The following is a 24,494-nucleotide window of genomic DNA, read 5'->3' on the forward strand; positions in this document are numbered from 1 at the left end:
CATGTGAACAGTCATGTTATGGCACAACTACTGCACACTTCCTACCGCACACTTCCTTCTGACATTCTCGTGCGCCTTTAGCCAGCAATCTCATCATTTATTTGACGTTGAAAAAACTTATCAGGCAGCTCCGCGGCCACCTACAGCTGTATAGAGCAGGCTGTGTGCAGGACACCTCACTGCTAAGACCCGGCGCGGGAAATTGGAAAAGTCAGCGGCCGCAACACCCAGCCGGTGTACAGCCGGACAGCGACACAGTCTCGTATCCCTCCGCCGCACTGTGTCCCGGGATGGGGAGCAAGAAACGCGCCCGGACGCTTCCGCAGCCAGAAGAGTGCGGGGTTTGGTTAGACGCGTCCCAGCTGAAGAAGAAATGCCATCAGGTGAGCGGCCATCGGGAGGCAGCAGTAATGGGCTCACTCCCTGTTAACTCCTTAAGGACGCAGTGGTTTTGTTTTCTTACATTCCTTGTGTTTTTTTTTTTTGTTTTCTCTCTCTTTAATTTACTTTTAGGGGGAGATTTATGGAAACCTGTGCAGAAGAAAGTTGTCTAGTTGCCCATAGCAACCAATCAGCGTCATTTTTCACAGGCCTTACTAAAAATGAAAGAAGCAAGCTGATTGGTTGCTATGGACAAGTTTTCCTCTGCTCATGTTTTCATAAATCTCCCCCTATTATAATTCATACCTACAGACGCACATGAGGCCAATAGTACTTTGTAATGACGTCACTTAGGACATGTTCACTCGGAATTCTGCTGGAGATTCCGGAGCTGTAGAGTCCTATTGTATTCAATGGGATTCTGCTGCGCTGTACACATGGAGAAATTCCCATAGCTGAGGGTTCGGCCACTTAAATTCTTTGAGAATCTCCCACAGTGTCTGCAAAAATAATAAACCTGTTCATTCTTTCTACCGACGCTGTACGGAATACATAGCAGTCTATGAGACGGCGCAGTCCTAGCGCTGGAACAATATTGTTCCGCCACCCGCAGTCTCCGGATTGTCTGCATAGAGATTTTCTGTTCAGACATTCCGGACATGTGAACGTAGCCTTATTGTGTTACAAAATCTATGGCAAAACAATGTATTCCATAGTCATTCTGCCAACTTTGAGGCTTCTGTGTCTACGCAGTGCACTTTCTGGTAAAATACATATTATATTTTGTCTGTAGGTCGATAGCATTACAATACCCTTTATATAGGTTTTACTACTTAAGTATAACTTTTTTCTAAGAAAATGAGTGCCCAAAATTGTCCAGTTTTGACCCCTATAATTTTTCTGTATACAGGGACTGTATGAGGGCTAATATTTGTGCTGTGATCTTCATTGGTTCCATTTTTGTTCTAATGGGACTTTTTGCTCTTTATAAAAAAAAAATTTTCTGGTATATTAACCCCTTCCCGCTATTGGACGTATGCATACGTCCAGGCGAATTACACGTTCGCGCAAATGGACGTATGCATACGTCCAAGCGATCTCCTGCTCTGCCGCGGGCAGCGCAGGAGATCGCGGGTCGGACTCAGCTGTCAATCACAGCCGGAGTCCCACCGCAGCTGCCGGGGCCGCGATCGCGCCGGTCCCGGCAGCATTAACCCCATAGATGCCGTGATCAGTCTGATCACGGCATCTATGGTGTTTGCAGGGGGAGCGCTCTCCCCCTGCCCATCAACGGCGGCTCCGCGATAAAATAAGGGGGATCGGGGGTGTCCAAGACACCCTCGATCCCCCTTGAAGAGATAGGAGTGAGGTGGCAGGGTTGCCACCCCTCCTATCCCTGCTATTGATCGGCGGAGCGACCGACCAATAGCAGACTGGGGGCGGGGGGGTTAAAGTTCTGTTCCCCGCGCTATGCCCGCCCATCGGTGTCCGGGCACAGCGGGGGAACCGTGTAGTAGCGGCAGCGGCGGTCACTTACCCGGCGGCGGAGCTCCAGATGACGGCGGCGGTGGAGGTAAGTATGACGCCGCGTGTCCAGAGCCTGTTGCCTAGCAACATCTGCAGGGCGACAGTTTAGAGAGTGTTCTCTAAACTGTCGCCCTCCAGATGTTGCAAAACTACAACTCCCACCATGCACGTTCTGTCAATGCATGCTGGGAGTTGTAGTTTTGACCCCCCCCCCCCCCCCCCATGTGAATGTACAGGTTACATTCACACTGGCGGTGGATTACAGTGAATTCCCTGCTTCAGGTTTGAACTGCAGCAGCCGCAGCTCAAACTCCTAGCGGGAGACTCAGTGTAATCCGCCGTCAGTGTGAATGTAACCTAAAAACACTACACTAACATAAAATAAAGAGTAAAACACTGCATATACACACGTACACTGCCCCCCCCACCACCCCTTCCCCCCCAATAAAAATGAAAAACGTATCCTACAGCAGTGTTTCCAAAACGGAGCCTCCAGCTGTTGCAAAACAAAAACTCCCAGCATTTCCGGACAGCCATTGACTGTTCAAGCATGCTGGGAGTTTAGCAACAGCTGGAGGCACCCTGTTTGAGAATCACTGGTGTAAAATACCCCTGTGTCCACCCCTATGCAAATCCCTAATTTAGGCCTCAAATGCGCATGGCGCTCTCACTTTGGAGCCCTGTCGTATTTCAAGGCAACAGTTTAGGGCCACATATGGGGTATCGCCGTACTCGGGAGAAATTGCCTAACAAATTTTGGGGGGCTTTTTCTCCTTTTACCCCTTATGAAAAGGTAAAGTTGGGGTCTACACCAGCATGTTAGTGTAAAAAAAAAACATTTTTGTACACTAACATACTGGTGTTGCCCCATACTTTAAAATTTCACAAGCGGTAAAAGAAAAAAAGCCTCCAAAATTTGTAACGCAATTTCTCCTGAGGACGGAGATACCCCATTTGTGGGCGCAAAGTGTTCTGGGGACGCACAACAAGGCTCAGAAGGGAGAGTGCACCATGTAAATTTGAGGTCTAAATTGGTGATTTGCACAGGGGTGGCTGATATTACAGCGGTTCTGACATAAGTGCAAAACAATAAATACCCACATGTGACCCCATTTTGGAAACACCCCTCACGGAATGTAACAAGGGGTACAGTGAGCATTTACGCCCCACAGGGGTCTGACAGATCTTTGAAACAGGGGTCTGTGAAAATGAAAAATAAAATTTTTAATTTGCACAGCCCACTGTTCCAAAGATCCGTCAAATGCCAGTGGGGTGTAAATTCTCCCTGCACCCCTTATTACCTTCCGTGAGGGGTGTAGTTTTAAAAATGGGGTCACATGTGGGGGGTCCACTGTTCTGGCACCACGGGGGGCTTTGGAAATGCACATGGCCAAATTCTCTCTCCAAAAGCTCAATGATGCTCCTTCTCTTCTGAGCATTGTAGTTCGCCCCCAGTGCACTTCACGTCCACTTATTGGGTATTTCCATACTCAGAAGAGATGGGGTTACAAATTTTGGGGGGTATTTTCTGCTATTATCCCTTGTAAAAATGTAAAATTTGGGGGAAAACAAGCATTTTAGTGTAAAAAAAAAATGTATTTTTTTACATATGCAAAAGTCGTGAAACACCTGTGGGGTATTAAGGTTCACTTTACCCCTTGTTACGTTCCCCAAGGGGTCTAGTTTCCAAAATGGTATGCCTTGTGGGTTTTTTTTTTTCTGTCCTGGCACCATAGGTGCTTCCTAAATGCGGCATGCCCCCAGAGCAAAATTTGCTTCCAAAAAGCCAAATGTGACTCCTTCTCTTCTGAGACCTGTAGTGCGCCAGCAGAGCACTTTTCATCCCCATATTGGGTGTCTTCTGAATCGGGAGAAATTGGGCTTCAAATTTTGGGGGGTATTTTCTGCTATTACCTTTTTTAAAAATGTAAAATTTTTGCTAAACCAAGCATTTTTGGTAAAAAAAAAATCTTTTTTTTTTACATATGCAAAAGTCGTGAAACACCTGTGGGGTATTAAGGTTCACTTTATCCCTTGTTACGTTCCTCAAGGAGTCTAGTTTCCAAAATGGTATGCCATGTCATTTTTTTTTTTTGCTGTCCTGGCACCATAGGGGCTTCCTAAATGTGACATGCCCCCCGAGCAAAATTTGCTCTCAAAAAGCCAAATATGACTCCTTCTCTTCTGAGCATTGTAGTTCGCTCGTAATGCACTTCAGGTCAACTTATGGGGTACCTCCATACTCAGAAGAGATGGGGTTACAAATTTTGGGGGGTATTTTCTGCTATTAACCCTTGCAAAAATGTGAAATTTGGGGGGAAACACACATTTTAGTGAAAATTGTATTTTATTTTTTTACATATGCAAAAGTCATGAAAAACCTGTGGGGTATTAAGGCTCACTTAATTCCTTTTTACGTTCCTCAAGGGGTCTAGTTTCCAAAATGGTATGCCATGTTTTTTTTATTTGCTGTTTTGGCACCATAGGGGCTTCCTAAATGCAACATGCCCCCAAAAAAACGTTTCAGAAAAACGTACTCTCCAAAATCCCCTTGTCGCTCCTTCGCTTCTGAGCCCTCTACTGCGCCCGCCGAACACTTTACATAGACATATGAGGTATGTTCTTACTCGAGAGAAATTGGGCTACAAATTCAAGTATAAATTTTATCCTTTTACCCCTTGTAAAAATTCAAAAATTGGGTCTACAAGAACATGCAAGTGTAAAAAAAATGAAGATTTTGAATTTTCTCCTTCACTTTGCTGCTTTTCCTGTGAAACACCTAAAGGGTTAAAACACTCACTGAATGTCATTTTGAATACTTTGGGGGGTGCAGTTTTTGTAATGGGGTCATTTATGGGGTATTTCTAATATGAAGACCCTTCAAATCCACTTCAAACCTGAACTGGTCCATGAAAAATAGCGAGTTTGAAAATTTTGTGAAAAATTGTAAAATTGCTGCTGAACTTTGAAGCCCTCTGGTGTCTTCCAAAAGTAAACACTTGTCAATTTTATGATGAAAATATAAAGTAGACATATTGTATATGTGAATCCCAAAAAAATATTTGGAATATCCATTTTCCTTACAAACAGAGAGCTTCAAAGTTAGAAAAATGCAAAATTTTCTATTTTTTCATCAAATTTGGGGATTTTTCACCAAGAAAGGATGCAAGTTACCACAAAAATTTACCACTATGTTAAAGTAGAATATGTCACGAAAAAACAATCTCTGAATCAGATTGATAAGTAAAAGCATTCCAGAGTTATTAATGTTTAAAGTGACAGTGGTCAGAATTGCAAAAAAGGGCTGCGTCCTAGAGGTGAAAATGGGCTGTGTCCTTAAGGGGTTAAGTCGCCAAAAATCAGCAATTTTTTTTTTTATATGTTTATGCCCTTCGCCATATGGTTTCGTTAACTATATATTGAACTTATGGCCATCAAAATTATATTTACTAGTATACAATGAATTACATGGCCATAGTGTGGTGTAAACTGGCTTTTATGGATCCTAAAATATTAAAAAAAAAGTCATGTATATCATTTTTTTTTATTAATATGACTATTATTGAATACTGTGTTTTAAGTACTGTTTTCTAATGTCTATAAATGTTCCAAACCTTTTCTTCTAGACTGTGATTCCCTGCACATCCTCAAGATTTAATCCACTATCTAGAAGACAGTCTATCAGTTCTGTGCTGATTGAGTTCACGCAAACAAAGTCACCTCAGCTTTGTACCAAGCAGACTTCAATGTATTCCTTCTTCTCCCCAGCAGGTAATGATCACCTACAGGACTGTATTCTAGTAAAAAGCAAGGGCTGTGGGTCAGAATACTGACAGTACTCCGCTGCTCTGTGTCGGAAGCTCCACTCCCCAGCGTCCGGAAGCTTATTGCTCCGGACGCTGTGTGCGGGCTTCCGTGTTCAGGACTGCCCCCTCAGCGAAAGCCTATGGGAAGGGGACGTCACAAGGGGCGGCCCTGAACACGGAAGCCCGCACACAGCGTCCGGAACAATAAACTTCCGGATGCTGGGGAGCGGCGTTTCCGATACAGGGCAGCGGAGTACCCCTTTAAGGGGAGTGTGACACGTAACTGATCCACAGCATATTTTATGCTGCTGATCCGCTGATGAGTGACCCTATAGTGTGCCTGCTCGACCAGCAATTCGCCACTCTGAGCAGACGCGCACGCATGCAGGCACATCAGGAGGCACACAATAGGTTCTGTCTTCTGGGTAAAATACAATACGGATGTGTTGCGTGTGACCCTGTATCACTTTATAACTCTAGAATGCTTTTTCCTATTGTACTGATTAGGGATCGACCGATATCGATTTTTTTTATTTTCTTTTTGTTTTGTTTTTAGGGCCAATACAGATAATCTGTGAACTTTCAGGCTAATAGCCGATAACTTATACCGGAATATCGGTATATTTCTCCCCCCCCCCCCCCCACCCGGCCCCACCCGGCCCCGCAGAAGCCGCTGCAGATCTATGATTTAAAGCGGGAGGGCGCTTTAAATCGGTGAACTGCAACGGCTTTTGCGGGGCCAGAGACCGCCGCCCGCTTTTCTCCCCCTGCCTGTCCTGGGGTCCTTCCTAGTCCAACCACCACCGCTGCCCCATTGCCTCCCCCATCCCCGGTTTTATAATTACCTGTTCCCGGGCCCCGTTACTTCTGGCTCCGGCGGCGTCCTGAGCTGTCACTGTGTGCGCTGACGGTGACGTTGCGGTGAGGACGTCACTCGTCATTGCGCAGCGTGCAGGATGTCGCAGGAGCCAGAAGTAGCGCGGACCCCAGGAACAGGTCATTTTAAACCGGGGATGGGGGATGCAATGGGGCAGTGGTGGTGGTCTCTGGCCCGGGGGCGGGGCATTATCGGCAAGGTGCCGATACCAATAATGTCCAAAATTGTGAATATGGGCCGATAATATCGGCCAATATCAGTACGATCCCTAGTACTGATATTGATCTTTCTTTGTGAAAACCTCAAATCTCATTAAATTTTTTTCTAAATTTGAACTTTTCTGCTTGTAAGGAAAATGGTCATGCAAAATAATGTATTGCTTCTCATATACAATGGGGAAGAATTATCAAAACTTGTGCAAAGTGGAACAGTTGCCCATAGCAACCAATCAGATTGCTCCTTGGTGTACCTGTCATCAACAAACTTTTTATATAATGTAGATAATACCATTATATGTATATTTGTAATATACATTGGTTAAAAAATGTGTATATTTTTGTCCCTACAACTATTGTTTGTGTGTCTCTATGAGGAGTCCAAATACAGGAAGTGAGGGTGGACAAGCAGGACCCCATGCAATGAGGACAAGCAGGGCTCTGAGCAATAAAACTCTGTGACATGCTCCAGGCTCACACATCAGGATGATTGACAAGCCAGGAGCCTGCACACATCCCTGCTTGTTCTGCCCTCACTTCCTGTATTTGGACTCCTCGTAGAGACACACAGGCAATAACTGCAGGGACAGCATTTTTTTTTTTTTTTACCAAAAAATATACACAATTTATGTTGGCAAATACACGTGTTTTAACTTTTTGAAGACATTAGAGCACAAAAATTTACATCTATTTTTATTTATTTTTCAGTTTAAAATGAATTTGAATGTACATTATATAATGCACCCTTCAAAATGACATTCATAAAGTGTTTCACACGAAAAGCAGTAAAGTAGAAACGTTGGTTTCTATTTTCTTTGCAGATATTCCAGTTTTAGGGTACATTCAGAGGAGAGGATTTACAGCGTATTTTATGCTGCGGATTCGCCGCTGAAGGATCTCTTTATGCTGCCTTTACATGTGCCTGCTTGGAGCTGCAATACGCTGCTATGTGCAGACACACTGAAGCGATGTGCGAGTCGCCGCACATGCGGTGTATTTGCACACATCGCGGGCGCTCCCACTGCTCCTAGAGCTAGGCCGAGAGCTGCCGCGATGTGCGAGTATACTGCGCATGCGCATCGCAGTGTATCTGCTCGTAGCGTCGTATTGCCGCTCCGAGCAGGCACATGTAAAGCCACCATGCAGGGGTCCTTCAGCGGCGGATCTGCAGCGAAATAAACGCTGAAAATCCGCTCTCCTGAACGTACCCTTAGGGTGCGTTAACACGTGTATTTTTGCTGCAGATTTGCTACTGCAGATTTTGCTGCCCATTATCACCTTAAGGACGCAGAAAATTTTAGTTTTTGCATTTTCATTTTTTTCTCCAGTTCTAAAAATCCTAACTCGTTCAATTTTTGCACCTAAAGACCCATATAAGTTCTTGTTTTTTGCGTCACCAATTGTACTTTGTAATGACATTACTTAATTTATAATATAATCTGCGACGAAACAAAAAAAATTATTTGTGGGGTGAAATAAAAAAAAAAAAAACACAACCGCCATTTTGCAACTTTTGGGGCTTCCGTTTCTACACGGTGTACTTTTCGTTTAAAATAAAATAAATTCTCTATTCTGTAGGTCCATACAGTTACAAGGACACCTTATTTTTTATTTTTTTTGGTATTAGAATAAAAAAAAATTATAAACTACATGCACCAAGATTATTTATCGGGGTATACCACGCACCGGCCTATAACACGCACCCTCATTTTACCAAGGATATTTGGGTAAAAAAATTTTTTTACCCAAATATCCATGGTAAAATGAGGGTGAGTGTGTGCGCACGTATACCCCGATATACCCCCAGGAAAGGCAGGGGGGGAGAGGCCGTCGCTGCCTGCTTCTCTCCCCCTGCCTTTCCTGGGGTCTAGAGCCCTGCTGCCGGCCCTTCTCTCCCCCGATAGCCAGGGGGAGAGAAGGGGCAGCGGCACCCATTGCCGGCGCCGCTGCCCCGTTGCCTCCCCCCATCCCCGGTGGCATAATTACCTGAGTCGGGTCCGCGCTGCTGCAGGCCTCCGGCGTGCGTCCCCTGCGTCGTTGCTATGCACGGCGCGGCGCACTGACATCATGCGCCGCGCCGTGCAGCGCATAGCAACGACGAAGGGGACGCACGCCGGAGGCCTGCAGCAGCGCGGACCCGACTCGGGTAATTATGCCACCGGGGATGGGGGGAGGCAACGGGGCAGCGGCGCCGGCAATGGGTGCCGCTGCCCCTTCTCTCCCCCTGGCTATCGGCGCCGGTACCGATAGTCAGGGGGACAGAACGAGCAGCGGCGCCGATAGCCAGGGGGTGAGAAGGGCCGGCAGCAGGGCTCTAGACCCCAGGGAAGGCAGGGGGAGAGAAGCGGGCAGCGACGGTCTCTCTCCCCCTGCCTTTCCTGGGGCGGTATCGGCGTATAACACGCACATAGACTTTAGGCTAAAAATTTTAGCCTAAAAAGTGCGTGTTATACGCCGATAAATACGGTATTTTTAAAGTTTGCATCATCTGACCACCATAACTTCTTATTAAAATTTTTCTGTATATGGGGCTATATGAGGGCTCACTTTTTGCGCCGACTCTCTAGTTTTTATCGGTACCATTTTTGTTTTGATGGGACTTTTTGATTGCTATTTTATTTTTATGGTACATGAAGTGCACAAAAAATGCACAATTTAGGACTTTGGTATTTTTTTACGTGCACGCCATCGACCGTGCGGTTTAGCTAACCTTATATTTTAATAGTTCGGACATTTACGCACGTGGCAATACAACATACGGTATATACTCGAGTATAAGCCGACCCGAGTATAAGCCGAGACCCCTAATTTCAACCGAAAATCCCAGGAAAAGTTATTGACTCGAGTATAAGCCTAGGGTGGGAAATACATCATCCCCCCCCCCCCCTGTCATCATCCAGACCCGTCATTAACATCCTCATCATCATCACCGCCTGTCATTATCCAGACCCTCATCATCATCATCTGTCATCATTCCCTTGTCATCATCCCACACATCCCCCCTTCATCATCCCCTTGTCATCATCCCCACCCCCCTTCATCATCCTCTTGTCATCATCCCACACCCCCCCCTTCATCATCCTCTTCTCATCATCCGCCCTCAGTGGTCTTCAACCTGCGGACCTCCAGAGGTTTCAAAACTACAACTTGTAGTTTTGAAACCTCCGGAGGTCCGCAGGTTGAAGACCACTGCGGCCTTCGACATCATCCAGCCCCCTCTCACCCCCCTTTAGTTCTGTACAGCACTCACCTCCGCTCGGCGCTGGTCCGGTGCTGCAGGGCTGTCTGGAGAGGAGGTGGTCCGGTGGGATAGTGGTTCCGGGCTGCTATCTTCACCGGGGGCGCCTCTTCTCTGCGCTTCCGGCCCGGAATAGAGGCGTTACCTTGACAATGACGCAGAAGTACGTTGGCAATGAACGTACCTCTGCGTCGTTGTCAAGGCAACGTGACTATTCTGGGGCCGAGCCCGAAGCGCTTAGAAGAGGCCTCCCCGGTGAAGATAGCAGCCCGGAACCACTATCCCACCGGACGACCTCCTCTCCGGACAGCCCTGCAGCACCGGACCAGCGCCGAGCAGAGGTGAGTACTGTACAGAACTAAAGGGGGGTGAGAGGGGGCTGGATGATGTCGAAGGCCGCAGTGGTCTTCAACCTGCGGACCTCCGGAGGTTTCAAAACTACAACTCCCAGCAAGCCCGGACAGCCGATGACTGCCCGGGCTTGCTGGGAGTTGTAGTTTTGAAACCTCTGGAGGTCCGCAGGTTGAAGACCACTCCGGGTGGAGAGTTCACTCGAGTATAAGCCGAGGGGGGTGTTTTCAGCACGAAAAATCATGCTGAAAAACTCGGCTTATACTCGAGTATATACGGTATGTTTTTATGCTTTATTACATTATTTTATTTAAAAAATTGGTAAAGGGGGTGATTTAAACTTTTAATAGGAAAGAGGTTAATAAACATTTTTTTTTTTTTTCTTTTAGCCTCCACAGGGGGCTAAAACATGCAATTTTCTGATTGCATATACTGATCAATGCTATGCCATAGCATAGCATTGATCAGTGTTCTCAGCGCTCTGCTGCTCCTGCCTGCTGAGCAGGCTTGGAGCAGTAGATCACCGATCGGACGATGGAGAGGCAGGTAAGCACCCTCCCGTCAACCTCTCAGCTGATCGGGACATTAAGATTTTGTCGCGAAAGTCACGATCAGCTCCTCTGAGCTGCCGGGACAGTTTGTTTTGTTTTGGACGCCGTGATCAACGCGATCTAAGGGGTTAATGCCGGGCATTGGCCCTAGAGATGAGTGAACTTACAGTAAATTCAATTCGTCACGAACATCTCGGCTCGGAAGTTGATGACTTATCCTGCGTAAATTAGTTCAGCCTTCAGGTGCTCCGGTGGGCTGGAAAAGGTGGATACATTCCTAGGAAAGAGTCTCCTAGGAATGTATCCACCTTTTCCAGCCCACCGCAGCACCTGAAAGCTCAACTAATTTATGCAGGAAAAGTCATCAACTGCCGAGCCGAGAAGTTCGTGACGAATCGAATTTACTGTAAGTTCGCTCATCTCTAATTGGCCCGATCGGTTTAACCCGTTCTCCACTGATGAGAACGGTTTAAACCCTGTTAACGGGATTAGGCCATCCCTGCATCCTTAACAGGGAGCAAAATCTCCTAAAGCAAATCTGCAGCAGAAAATACGCACATGTGAACGAACCTTTTATCCTATTTTTCTTACTTTCCTGACATGAGTAGTTGACAGTTACATAAATTAAGAGGGGCAAAGAATACACCCAAATATGACCTCGACCTAACCCCTCCTCCCCCAATGACATAAAGTACACCCCCTGAGGAGTGTATAAGGGTGAAGTGGACATTTTGATCAATAAGTGTATCATACGTTTATTTTCCAGGAACAGATGCAATGCAGAGTGTGAAAAATGAGAATTGCAATTTTCTTACTGAAATGCCAACTCTGTAGCCAGTTTGATGAACCCAGAGCATAGCCAAAAGTAAAACTTGTGCTCTACTACACCCTATGCTTTGCTTCCTCATTCTAGGAACATTGTACGAGGGGCCCTAAACTGTTTCCTGGAAATATGACAGGGCTCAGGGCAGAGAGCACTGTGATATTTGAGGCCTAACTTGGCAACTGACTTATCACTAGCTGGTTGGAAAGGAAAATAAAATGGAAACACCCAAAACTGACCCCCATTACAAAAAGTACACCCCCAAAGAATGTGTGGGGGGCAGTGAATATTTCTACCCAATAATTTTATTTATTGTATTTGATGAAGGGCATTTAATAAAAATGGAAAATTGCAATTCTCACCAAAAGTCTGTAAAAAAAAAAAATGATGCACAGCTTTAACATCCTAAAAGCATGTTAAAAATAAATGCAACACGGCTCAGGGGTATAGAGCCCTATGCACATTAGAGGCAAATAAATGATAAAGTACATTGGGGTGTAAAATAAGGAGAAATATAAACTGAGTAAAAAGAAAAATGTAGAACTATATAGGTGTATGGTACACTTAACCCCTTAAGGACCAGGCCATTTTATACCTTAAGGACCGGAGCGCTTTTTGCAATTCTGACCACTGTCACTTTAAACATTAACTCTGGAATGCTTTTAGTTATCATTCTGATTCCGAGATTGTTTTTTCGTGACATATTCTACTTTAGCTTAGTGGTAAAATTTTATGGTAACTTGCATCCTTTCTTGGTGAAAAATCCCAAAATTTGATGAAAAAAATGAAAATTTTGCATTTTTCGAACTTTGAAGCTCTCTGCTTGTAAGGAAAATGGATATTCCAAATTTTTTTTTGGGTTCACATATACAATATGTCTACTTTATGTTTGCATCATAAAATTTATGAGTTTTTACTTTTGGAAGACACCAGAGGGCTTCAAAGTTCAGCAGCAATTTTGAAATTTTTCACAAAATTTTCAAACTCACTATTTTTCAGGGACCAGTTCAGGTTTGAAGTGGATTTGAAGGGTCTTCTTATTAGAAATACCCCATAAAAGACCCCATTATAAAAACTACACCCCCCAAAGTATTCAAAATGACATTCAGTAAGTGTATTAACCCTTTAGGTGTTACACAGGAATAGCAGCAAAGTGAAGGAGAAAATTCACAATCTTCATTTTTTACACTCGCATGTTCTTGTAGACCCAATTTTTTTATTTTTGCAAGGAGAAAAAGGAGAAAATTTTTACTTGTATTTGAAACCCAATTTCTCTCGAGTAAGGACATACCTCATATGTCTATGTAAAGTGTTCGGCAGGCGCAGTAGAGGGCTCAGAAGGGAAGGAGCGACAAATGGTTTTTGGGGGGGCATGCCGCATTTAGGAAGCCCCTATGGTGCCAGGACAGCAAAAAAAAACACATGGCATACTATTTTGGAAACTAGACCCCTCAGGGAACGTAACAAGGGGTAAAGTGAACCTTAATACCCTACAGGTGATTCACGACTTTTGCATATGTAAAAAAATATATATATATTTTTTACCTAAAATGCTTGTTTTCCCAAAATGTTTACAATTTTAAAAAGGGTAATAGCGGAAAATACCCCAAAATTTGAAGCCCAATTTCTCGCGATTCAGAAAACACCCCATATGGAGGTGAAAAGTGCTCTGCTGGCGCACTACAGGTCTCAGAAGAGAAGGAGTCACATTTGGCTTTTTGAAAGCAAATTTTGCTCTGGGGGCATGCCGCATTTAGGAAGCCCCTATGGTGCCAGGACCGCAAAAAAAAAAACACATGGCATACCATTTTGGAAACTAGACCCCTCGGGGAACGTAACAAGGGGTAATTTGAATCTTAATACCCTACAGGTGTTTCACGACTTTTGCATATGTAAAAAAATATATATTTTTTTTTTACCTAAAATGCTTGTTTTCCCAAAAATTTTTACATTTTTTAAAAGGGTAATAGCAGAAAATACCCCCCAAAATTTGTAACACAATTTCTCCCGAGTACGGCGATACCCCATATGTGGCCCTAAACTGTTACCTTGAAATACGACAGGGCTCCAAAGTGAGAGCGCCATGCGCATTTGAGGCCTAAATTAGGGACTTGCATAGGGGTGGACATAGGGGTATTCTACGCCAGTGATTCCCAAACAGGGTGCCTCCAGCTGTTGTAAAACTCCCAGCATGCCTAGACAGTCAGTGGCTATCTGGCAATACTGGGAGTAGTTGTTTTGCAACAGCTGGAGGCTCCGTTTTGGAAACAGTGGCGTACCAGACGTTTTTCATTTTTATTAGGGAGGGGAGGGGGGCTGTGTAGGGGTATGTGTATATGTAGTGTTTTTTACTTTTTATTTTATTGTGTGGTAGTGTAGTGTTTTTAGGGTACAGTCGCACGGGCGGGGGGTTCACAGTAGTTTCTCGCTGGCAGTTTGAGCTGCGGCAGAAATTTTGCCGCACCTCAAACTTGCAGCCGGATACTTACTGTAATCCTCCGCCCATGTGAGTGTACCCTGTACATTCACAGTGGGGGGGGGGGGGGGAACATCCAGCTGTTGCAAAACTACAACTCCCAGCATGTACGGTCTATCAGTGCATGCTGGGAGTTGTAGTTTTGCAACAGCTGGAGGCACACTGGTTGTGAAACACCGAGTTTGGTAACAAACTCAGTGTTTTGCAACCAGTGTACCTTCAGCTGTTGCAAAAGCTACAACCCCCAGCATGTACGGACAGCGGAAGGGCATGCTGGGTCTTGTAGTTATGCAACAGCTGGAGGCATACTACTTTGGCTGGGGATTGTAGTTATGCAACAGCTGGAGACACACTGGTTTGCTACTTAACTCAGTGTGCCTTCAGCTGTTGCAAAACTACAACTCTCAGCAGTCACCGACAGCCAATGGGCATGCTGGGAGTTGTAGTTATGCAACCACCAGATGCACCACTACAACTCCCAGCATGCACTTTAGCTGATTGTGCAAGCTGGGAGTTGTAGTTATACAACAGCTGAAGGTACACTTTTCCATAGAAAGAATGTGCCTCCAGCTGTTGCAAAACTACAAGTCCCAGCATGCCCATAAGGGAATGCTGGGAGTTGTGGTGGTCTGCCTCCTGCTGTTGCATAACTACAGCTCCCAGCATGCCCTTTTTGCATGCTGGAGCTGTTGCTAAGCAACAGCAGGAGGCTGTCACTCACCTCCAACGATCCTCGCCGCACAGGTCAGTCCCTCGTCGTCGCCGCCGCTGCTCCTGGGGCCCCGATCCCAACATTGACGCCGGGGATCGGGGTCCCCAGCACCCGGGGTGCACGTCCCGCACCCGCTCACGTCCTCTGGAAGAGGGGCGTAGCGGGTTGCGGGAGTGACACCCGCAGCAGGCGCCCTGATTGGTCGGCTGGTAATCCGGCCGACGAATCAGGGCGATCGTGAGGTGGCACCAGTGCCACCTCACCCCTGCTGGCTCTGGCTTTTCGGGGCCGTCGCTGACTGCCCCGATCAGCCAATAATTCCGGGTCACTGGAGACCCGATTGACCCGGAATCCGCCGCAGATCGTTGGACTGAATTGTCCAGCGATCTGCGGCCATCGCCGACATGGGGGGTCATAATGACCCCCCTGGGCGATATGCCCCGATGCCTGCTGAACGATTTCAGCAGGCATCGGGCACCGGCTCCGCTCCAGATGGTTGCGGGGGGCCGGTAAAACACATGACGTTCTCATACGTCATGTGTCCTTAAGGACTCGGAAATGGAGACGTATGAGAACGTCATGTGTCCTAAAGGGGTACTCTGGTGGAAAACCTACATTTTTTTTTATTAAAATTTTTTTTTTTTTTTTATCAACTGAGGCCAGAAAGTTAAACAGATTTGTAAATTATTTCTGTTACAAAATCTTAATCCTTCCAGTACTTATTAGTGGCTGTATACTACAGAGGAAATTCTTTTCTCTTTGGATTTCTTTTCTGTCACGACCACAGTGCTCTCTGCTGACACCTCTGTCCATGTCAGGAACTGTCCAGAGCAGTATGTTTGCTATGGGGATTTTCTCCTGCTCTGGACAATTCCTAAAATGGACGGCGAGGTGTTGGCAGAGAGCACTGTGGTTGTGACAGAAAAGAAATCCCAAAAGAAAATAATTTCCTCTGCATTATACAGCAGCTGATAAGTACTGGAAGGATTAAGAATTTTTTTATAGAAGTAATTTACAAATCTGTTTAACTTTCTGGCACCAGTTGATTTAAAAAATAAAAAAATCCACCAAAGTACCCCTTTAAGTGTGGTTGGTGAGTCATACTGCGCTCAGCCAATCACCGGCCGCAGCGAAGTCCCGTCTCGGCCGGCGATAGGCTGAGCGGCAGTGTGACGTTTTCAGCCCCGGCAGCAGGTGCCGGAGTAGTGAAGAATTGTGCGTCTTGAAGCATATCACCGGCCGAGTCGGGACTTCGCTGCGGCCGGTGATTGGCTGAGTGCAGTATGACTCGCCGACCACCGGCAACCAGGAAGAGGATTGCGGTGGAGACCGGAGCCAGTTACCGGAGGACCTGGGGGAGCGAAGGAAGGTATGTATCTTTTTTTTTTTTTTTTCTGCTGGCAGTATGGAGCACAATTTTTATATTCTGGAGTTCTCCTTTAAGGCTAGGTTCAGAGTACGGAATCTCTGGGCAGAAAATTTCCGCCCGGAGATTCAGAGTGCGGCCAGCCCTGACTGAATCAGTCGGTGCTAGGACCGTGTGGACACTGCAGTCTCCAATAGACTGCAATGTGTTCCGCACGGATTTCTGCCTGAAGAAAGAGCAACGCCATTCTTCAGGCGGAATTCTCCTCCAAGCGGATTTTCCGTTCGGAATTTGTGAAGCCGAATTTGTGAAGTGTGAATTTGTGAATGGAAATCCATTCACTATACAGTACATTTTAGCAAGCGGAATTTCCGCCTGCAATTTCAAAGCGGAATTGCAGGCGGAAATTCTGTAGTCTGAACCTAGCCTAAGGACCAGGCCAATTTTATTTTTGCATTTTCGTTTTTTTCCTCCTGACTTTCTAAAAAATCATAACTCTTATATTTCCATCCACAGACCCATATAAGGGCTTGTTTTTTGCGTCACCAATTGTACTTTGTAGTAATATCACTTATTTTACCATAAAATGTATGGCGCAACCAAACAAATATTATTTATGTGGGAAATTGAAAAGAAAATCTCAATTTAGCAAATTTTGGAAGGTTTTGTTTTCACGCTGTACACTTTCCGGTAAAAATGACATGTGTTCTTTATTCTGTGGGTCAATACAATTAACATGATACCCATGTTATATGCTTTTCTATAATTGTACTGCTTAAAAAAAATCTCAAACCATTTTAACAAAATTAGTATGTTTGAAATTGCCCTATTTTGACCACCTATAACTTTCTCATTTTTCCGTATACGAGGCGGTATGAGGGCTCCTTTTTTTTTTTTCATTTTCATTCATCTGTAGTTTTTAATGGTTAGGTTTTTACTTTTTAGAAATTTTTTTTATTAATTAAAAAAAAATGACAAGCAGCAATTATGGACTTTATTTTTTTTATGCCTTTGACCGTATGGGATAATTAACAATATATTTTGATCAGACTCTTACCCACGCAGCGATACCAAATATGTGTATTAATAAAAAATGTTTACACTTTTATTAATTTTTTTTGGGGGGGGTAAAATGGGAAACGGATTTACATTTTATTGTGGGAGGGGATTTTTTTTTTTATTTATTAACTTTTTTTTATTTTACTTTTTTTTTTAAACACTTTAATAGACCCCATAAGGGATTATTCATAGCAATCCTTTGATTGCTAATACTGTTCAGTGCTATGTATAGGACATAGCACTGATCAGTATTATCGGTCATCTTCGGCTCTGGTCTGCTCGATCTCAGACCAGAGCAGAAGACCCCGGGAGACGGCTGGAGCCAGGTGAGAGGACCTCCGGCCAGCATGCTGGATGATCGTATCCCCGCGGCAGCGCTGTGGGCGATCCGATCATCCATTTAAAGTACCGCACTGCCGCAGATGCGTGATCTGTATTGATCATGGCATTTATGGGGGTTAATGGCGGACATCCGCGTGATCGCTGATGTCTGCCATTACCGGCGGGTTCCTGGCTGCTGAATGCAGCCTGGACCTGCCGTTCATGATGCGAGCATTGGTCCGGTGCTCGCGGTCATGGCGGAGCATAAATGTACATCATGGTGTGTTAAGTACCACGGCACGATGATGTACATTTACGTCCACTGTCGTTAAGGGGTTAAAGCATTTGTTGATGCAGAGGCCTGGATTATCAGGGCAACAGTAACACTGATAAGTTGTCTTTTCTTATCCTCCTTTTCTGACACACTCTGCATTTCTCAGCAAATTTGTGCTTTTTCTAGGATGGGGGATTTCTCTCTCTGCAAAGTGTTGGCCTTGAACAGTCTGGGCGACTCAAGTTCCAGAGGTGGCACTCAGTGGCATTAGCTGCTGGTGGCATGGACCATAAACACCCCTAAAAAGGAAAAATGCTTTTACACCCGCTCCACCCACATTCCCACCCCTCCAAAAAAAGACAAAAAAATAAAACCTTGCACTTCAAAAGAAGCTAGTCAGCAATGGGGCAGGCGATTTACTCATAGTTGTTGGATGCTCTTTTATATGAAAGAGTCCAGCCACAAAATTAGTAAAGTTGGGTAAGGGGTGGGGGAGGGAAGACTGGGGAAGAGGGCAGCACCCTAAAGGGAAGGTGCTGTGGACCCTCTGAGTGCTACTGGGAGCATGCTGCACCAAAAAAATAAAAAAACAGGTCACAGGATTTCCAAAATAAATGCACAGGCCTCTACTCTAATTGCCGTTACCAGGTGTGGGCAAGCAGAGCAATGAGAAGGTAAACCTGCTGGTGGCTGTGATTTGTCCTACTGACCAACCACAGCAATCCAGGAGGTGACATCACCGCCACTTCTCACGTGGAGCTGGAGGGTCTATTTTCTGGGTCACCGGAGGCTGGATTGGCCAGAAGCACTGTGATTTGCTGGTTAGAACTGACCAAGTCGTGGGGGTGGGGATTGTAACAGCAGGAATCTGGGCTCGATCAGCGCATGTTTGGTGTCAGGGATTAGAAGAGGCCAGGATGTACATGTGTGGTGTCCCGGTACCGCATCATATACGGTACCTATGTATGTGTGGGTCTCCATAGCCAGAGTCCCTAGGATGTAGGGATCCCTGTTGTGTAGCCTACCCCTTGTCGCCTCTGTTACAACTAATAGCCTAGTAATTTATGTAAGGGTGATGTAAATATAGTAATATATGTAAATAAATGGTTAATTACCGGTTCCATAGCGTTGCAAGACCTGCGGGTCATGTGACTAGGTAAACGCTATGGTATTCTGCTTAAGGACCTTTGGCGGCCTGGTGACGTATCCAGTCCCATTACTCTGTGTAATGGTGAATGACAGATGTTCGGACCAATCAGATTCACCCCGCCCCCTGCCCATATAAGGGAGCGGCGGCCATGTTTTCTCTCTTGTTCCTGGGCTGTCAAACGAGAAGGATCTGCGCAGCAACTATCGCAGTGAGTTAGGCCCGAGCCTTGCGGCGACAGCTGAGTAATTCAGAATAGAGAGTGTATCAATCCCCAAACACTCTGCAGCATCACCGGACCTAATATAACCCCTAAATCCGGACGGATCTGCAAATATCTTCCCTAAATTCAGAGACTTTCTAAATAGCTCAAGGTCCACAACAACTGTCAGTCACTGAGCGATATAAGGACTGTTTGTACGAGACTGTTACTGTGCCTTGGATGTATCGCAAGCACTTAAGTAAAGTTGTTCAAGTTCAATCTCCTTGTGGACCTTCAGTCATTTCATGCACCTATCGTTACTGGGAAGGGCGGCGATAGGCCGGAGCATTGCCTCAGCATACCAGCCCTCAGCCTGGCGTCACAAACTATAGGGTTAACATTAACCCCTCATATACCGATACCATACCACCACTACCATACACCCCCCAAGGGCTACCACACATGTATGACCTGGTGTCCCAGGGTGTACAGGTTCATTGTCTTCCCTCTAGAGGATAATTATTATTACTATAATCTATAGCACCAAAACAAGTCAGCAACACTTTACAATTCTGAGGGCTCAGAGACATTTATCAGACAGTACAATATTACACGTTAAATATTCAAACAAGAGGAGTTAAGGCCCTGCATGCCAGAGCTTATAATCTGAGAAATAAGGTTGAGGCAAAGGCAGAAAATGCTTTTATTTCTTCAATAATATTTTATAAATGGGAGAAATCATGTAAAAAGGTGGGTAAATCGATCACCAGCCAACTTCTGAATGTCTAAAGTTAAGAGTGTAGGGAGACCCAGTCGAATGATAGGGTGGGGGGGACATACCGATAGCAGGGGAGTGGTTTTAAGCAGGCATATGACTGAGGGTTTAGGCTATTGCATTCCAGAGAAATGGTGCAGATAAGTCTTACGGGAATGAGCGGTTTGGATTATGGAAGATGAGTAACCAGAGCATTGTCACAGGGAGAAAACATCAGTGTAATGGCGGAAGAGGAGTCTGGCAGCTGCTTTAGGATGGACTGGACAGATTTGTAAGGAGTCTCAATATTCAATGTGAGAATACACAGTAAAATCTACCACCGCAATTTACAGTACTTTATGGTTTCAAATAAAATTTGTCCATATGTGATAATGTACAGTTATTATAATTGGATATATCTTGGATAACTGTATAAGGCCACAATGGAAGAATGAATGGAAAAACTATTGTATGGACAGAAAATCTATCTTGGCAACCATCAATCCTTTTCTCTACAGAATGTTGTCTTTTTCAGGCAATAGGGAAAAACAGCCTTGTGTTGCTGCTATTAATACGTTGTCGGAAGAAACTTCTCCTGAGTGTGAGGGAATAAAGGCGCAAGAGACACCGAATGTGATGACTCCTTCTCGCATTGGTATGTGCAGAGAAATCTTTCTTAAATGGGTTACGCAGTCCTTCTCTCTCCTTGCCCATTCTAACATCGGCATTAGGAGATGCTGCTGCACGCCAGGCTGGGTGGTTGCCTAGGCAACCATCTAGTGCAAGTATTGTGTATTTGGCCTGGTATTAAAAATAGGGGATGTGCACAATACTTGCTGGGTGTTAGTTGCTTTGGCAACTGTCCTGCCTGGTGTGCAGCAGCATTCCTTATTGCCCAGTGTTGAAGAAGTAGGAATAGTGGGGTTCTGCAGCCCCTTTAAATGTATGATGTTGGAAAATGTATATGACAAAAACCCCTTATATTAGTGATCACTAAAAGTCTACCTGTATTCTTAAAGCGTACCTGTCGCCAAAAAAACTTTTTATATTTTGTTAATCAATGTATTAGAAACAACTTTCTAATTACATGTGATTAACAAAAATGTGTGTGCGTATATATATATATATATATATAGATAGATAGATAGATTATAATATTATATACTTATATATTATATATAATTTTTTATTTTTTCTTAACTTTAAAAAAACGACCACTAGGGGTCTCCCTACATGTCACAGCGCATAGTTCGGACTCATGCCGGCCTGGCAGCATGAGTCCGAAATCTCAGTGAAGCCGGACACTGAAGAGCACAGCGCAGCTCCGCGCCTGTCAATCAGACAGGCAGGAGCGAGCGATGTGCCTGCAGCACGGGTGCTCCTTACATGGCCAGCCGCTTCATCTGGCCAAATGTCAGTGTAGCGCAGGGCAGCACAGAAGAGGAACGGGTCTTGTGCACACTCTGTCCTGAAGCAGTCATTCATTTTCCCGTAGTAGCAAGGCAGCACGTCGGGACACAGAGCACATCAGTCCCGACGTGCTGCCGCGCTACAACGGGACAATGAATGACTGCTTCGGGACACAGAGTGTACAAGTCCCGCAATGCTGCTGGGCTCACTCACCTTGCCGGGGAGATCTATTACACTCTGATGTTGAAGAGGGAGAAGGGCGGCAGTGCGGACTGACAGGCTTCAGATTATGTCAAGCCTGCCGGGGGATGCCCCCTTCCTCCCTCGCTCATGGCAGGAGCCTGAGCAGCCACAGGGGATCTAAAAAAGGTATTTATATGGGGTTTTGGGTAAAAATATAGACAGGGATAGTCAGCGAGAGTCAGGGACAGGTTGGGGGGAGGGATTAGGGACAGCTTAGTTGATGATAGGTACTCTTTAATCCATGTCCCCAGGACCTGCCATCCTAGTCCTCTCATCTTGTACGCAGCAGACTACTCTACCACATATCACTTTTCTGTGTTTTTATGATGTGCCATTTCAGTGATGGAATTCACTTTTATCCTTTTGGCAATAAGCAAAACCTGGCGGCTGGGGCAGATTTTATAATGGCAATGGTGACTGAATTTTGTTCATCCCTGTCCTAAGAAAGCTTGTACTATTAGTTTGATGGTAATTTATGTATTTTTATTCTCAACAGAAGCTTCTATGTGTTGGAAGCCAACTTATAGCGATTCTGAACATGCTGAAAACAAAAAGAGCGTCTTTTTACATGAAAAACACAGAAAAACGGAGAAGCCAGTGAGTTCAGGACAGAATGAAAATGATGCCTGGAGCTGTGTGCTGGATAAAAACGAGAATCCTGTTAGTTCCTCAATCTTAAGGTCCCAAGACAAATCTCTAAATCCTCCTTCAAACTACCGGGCCACTGCTTATGATTCCAAGTACAGAAATAACTTGTCTGACGCTTCAGTTTCTGAATGTCCTCAGGAGGATTATAATAAGGAACACTGTTTTCCTCCAAGTCAGTTTGAAAGTCAGCTTTTCACCCAAGATACACAAGGGAACCGAGTAATCTGTCACCGGTTTACAAGTGAACGCCGCATGAATGCTGCACCACTTCAGGACAAAACTAATGCCTATTGGGACACAAGAAGTCCGATGAAAGGAACTCTACAGACCTTGCATGATGAGGATACCCTCCACAAAATGTTCACACAAGATTCTGAAGGAAATATGGTTATAAAACATTAACCAGACAATGATAACTTTGCAGCTCTGTGTTGGTAACACAAGAATATTGAATTGGAGACTATTTTATGTACATGAACTACAGAGTTTTCTATATAAACTATATATATATTATTTGTATCTGTCTCTTCCTGAGTGGTGCTACCTCTGTGATGCCGAGGGCACGGTTAGTTATTAGCTGCCTGCCTTATTCTGCTCTGGTCAGGCCTAACTAGAAGATGCCAGATCACCAAGGGACTTAGGACAGGGGAGCCATGTCAAGGGAATAGTCGTGTTTCCCCACCTGTAGCTCTCCAGTTGTTGCAGAACTACAGCTCCCATCATGATGAGTTGTAGTTTGCAACAGCTGGAGAGTTACAGGAAATTATTTAAGTGCCAACTTCCTATGAGGGCCATAACGGCACAGTACATGGGGGGTGTCGTAATGCTACAGTTCAATGGGAAAGGGGGTCATAGTGGCATCATTCATTGAGGAGGCACGCACACACATTTATTGTTTTAAGTAAGGAACACTGGTATATCTTGGTTCAGGGCAGAGTGGTTGGTGATATTTGCAGGCACGGTGTGTGGCAGTGTTCTGGTCATACGAGGAACAGTTGAGTTACAATACCCCACACTTATCACTCGTTTTGCCCTGTGACTTATTATTAGGATACTGATAATGTTCTACCCTTGTTGTAACTAACCTTTACCTCTTTAATAATAATAAATACAATCAATAGCGTGTTCTCTGTGCTGCAGTGTCTGAGAAATGTCATCCCCCTTCTTCAAATAAAATAGTCTTTTGTATTTATGTTGGTAGTTATAGCAATGAAGTGTACTACATATACCAGGAGAATACCTTTTTACATGTCTCAATGATTATTACAGTTCATTGTTATTATAGCCTTTGGCTGTCTAGGCATGCTGGGAGTTGTAGTTTTCTGACAGCTTGAGGCACACTAGTTGGGAAACACTGATTCATACACTTGCAATATAGTTGCTGCTGTAAAAACACCAAATAAAGTTATATTTGATAAAATCCAAAAATCAGCATAGTCTTTTTAAAGTTGTGGAAATGGTGGTACCATATTTTCCGGCATATAAGACTACTTTTAAACCCAGTTACCCATACCCCAGGCGTCCCGGCCGAGATTTATTTCCCCTTTCAGCACTAAGTTGAGGCAGTACACAGGCATACAGCCTCCTGCCATACACTGTGTATGGCTGAAAGCTGTATGTCTGTGGGGGGCCACTGCCTCCCTAATGTGGGAAAATATACTGCCAACTTAATGTGGGGGAACTACCGTATACTGCCAATCAAATGTGGGAGAACTACAACCTAATGTGGGGGGAACTACCGTATACTGCCAACCTAGTGTGGTGGAACAATGGTAAGGTACCGTACATCGCGGTAGAAGGGGTAGTCTTATACAGCGAGTATATCCCAAACTCTATATTTTAACTGTAAAAGCTGGGGGGAGTCTTATACGCCAGAAAATACGGTATATCTGATAGTTGTAGCGATGGAAATTTCCGTCCAGTTCCCACAGCAGTTTTTAGCATCACTGTCCTTTGAATACATTTTTGACATCTTGTCCAGACAGGTCAAAAGTTTAGATTGCATTGCAATGGAGCGCTGATGACACATACAGGGGCTTAACTATAGGGGGTGCAGAAAGTAGCAGTTGCATTGGGCCCTGGTGCTTGACAAGGCCCCAGGTCACCTTTGCTT

The 24,494-nt window shown here is 45.0% G+C and overlaps 1 protein-coding gene across 2 annotated transcripts; it reads left to right on the top strand.

Moving 5' to 3' along the window:
• The first annotated feature begins 108 nt into the window (after nucleotides 1-108).
• On the top strand, nucleotides 109-23,791 carry AUNIP (aurora kinase A and ninein interacting protein). Of its 2 annotated transcripts, XM_056557489.1 has the most exons (4): nucleotides 114-383; nucleotides 5,535-5,679; nucleotides 20,616-20,735; nucleotides 22,230-23,791. In XM_056557489.1, the coding sequence occupies exons 1-4, from the start codon at nucleotides 291-293 to the stop codon at nucleotides 22,781-22,783; spliced, it is 912 nt and encodes a 303-aa protein (XP_056413464.1). In that variant the 5' UTR covers nucleotides 114-290; the 3' UTR covers nucleotides 22,784-23,791. The 2 variants fall into 2 exon arrangements, with proteins under 2 accessions (XP_056413465.1, XP_056413464.1); XM_056557490.1 differs by lacking the exon at nucleotides 20,616-20,735 and having other exon boundaries at nucleotides 109-383.
• The last annotated feature ends 703 nt before the right edge of the window (nucleotides 23,792-24,494 follow it).

Source organism: Hyla sarda, chromosome 2 (genome assembly GCF_029499605.1).
Source record: "Hyla sarda isolate aHylSar1 chromosome 2, aHylSar1.hap1, whole genome shotgun sequence".
In the NCBI taxonomy this organism is placed as follows: Eukaryota; Metazoa; Chordata; class Amphibia; order Anura; family Hylidae; genus Hyla; species Hyla sarda.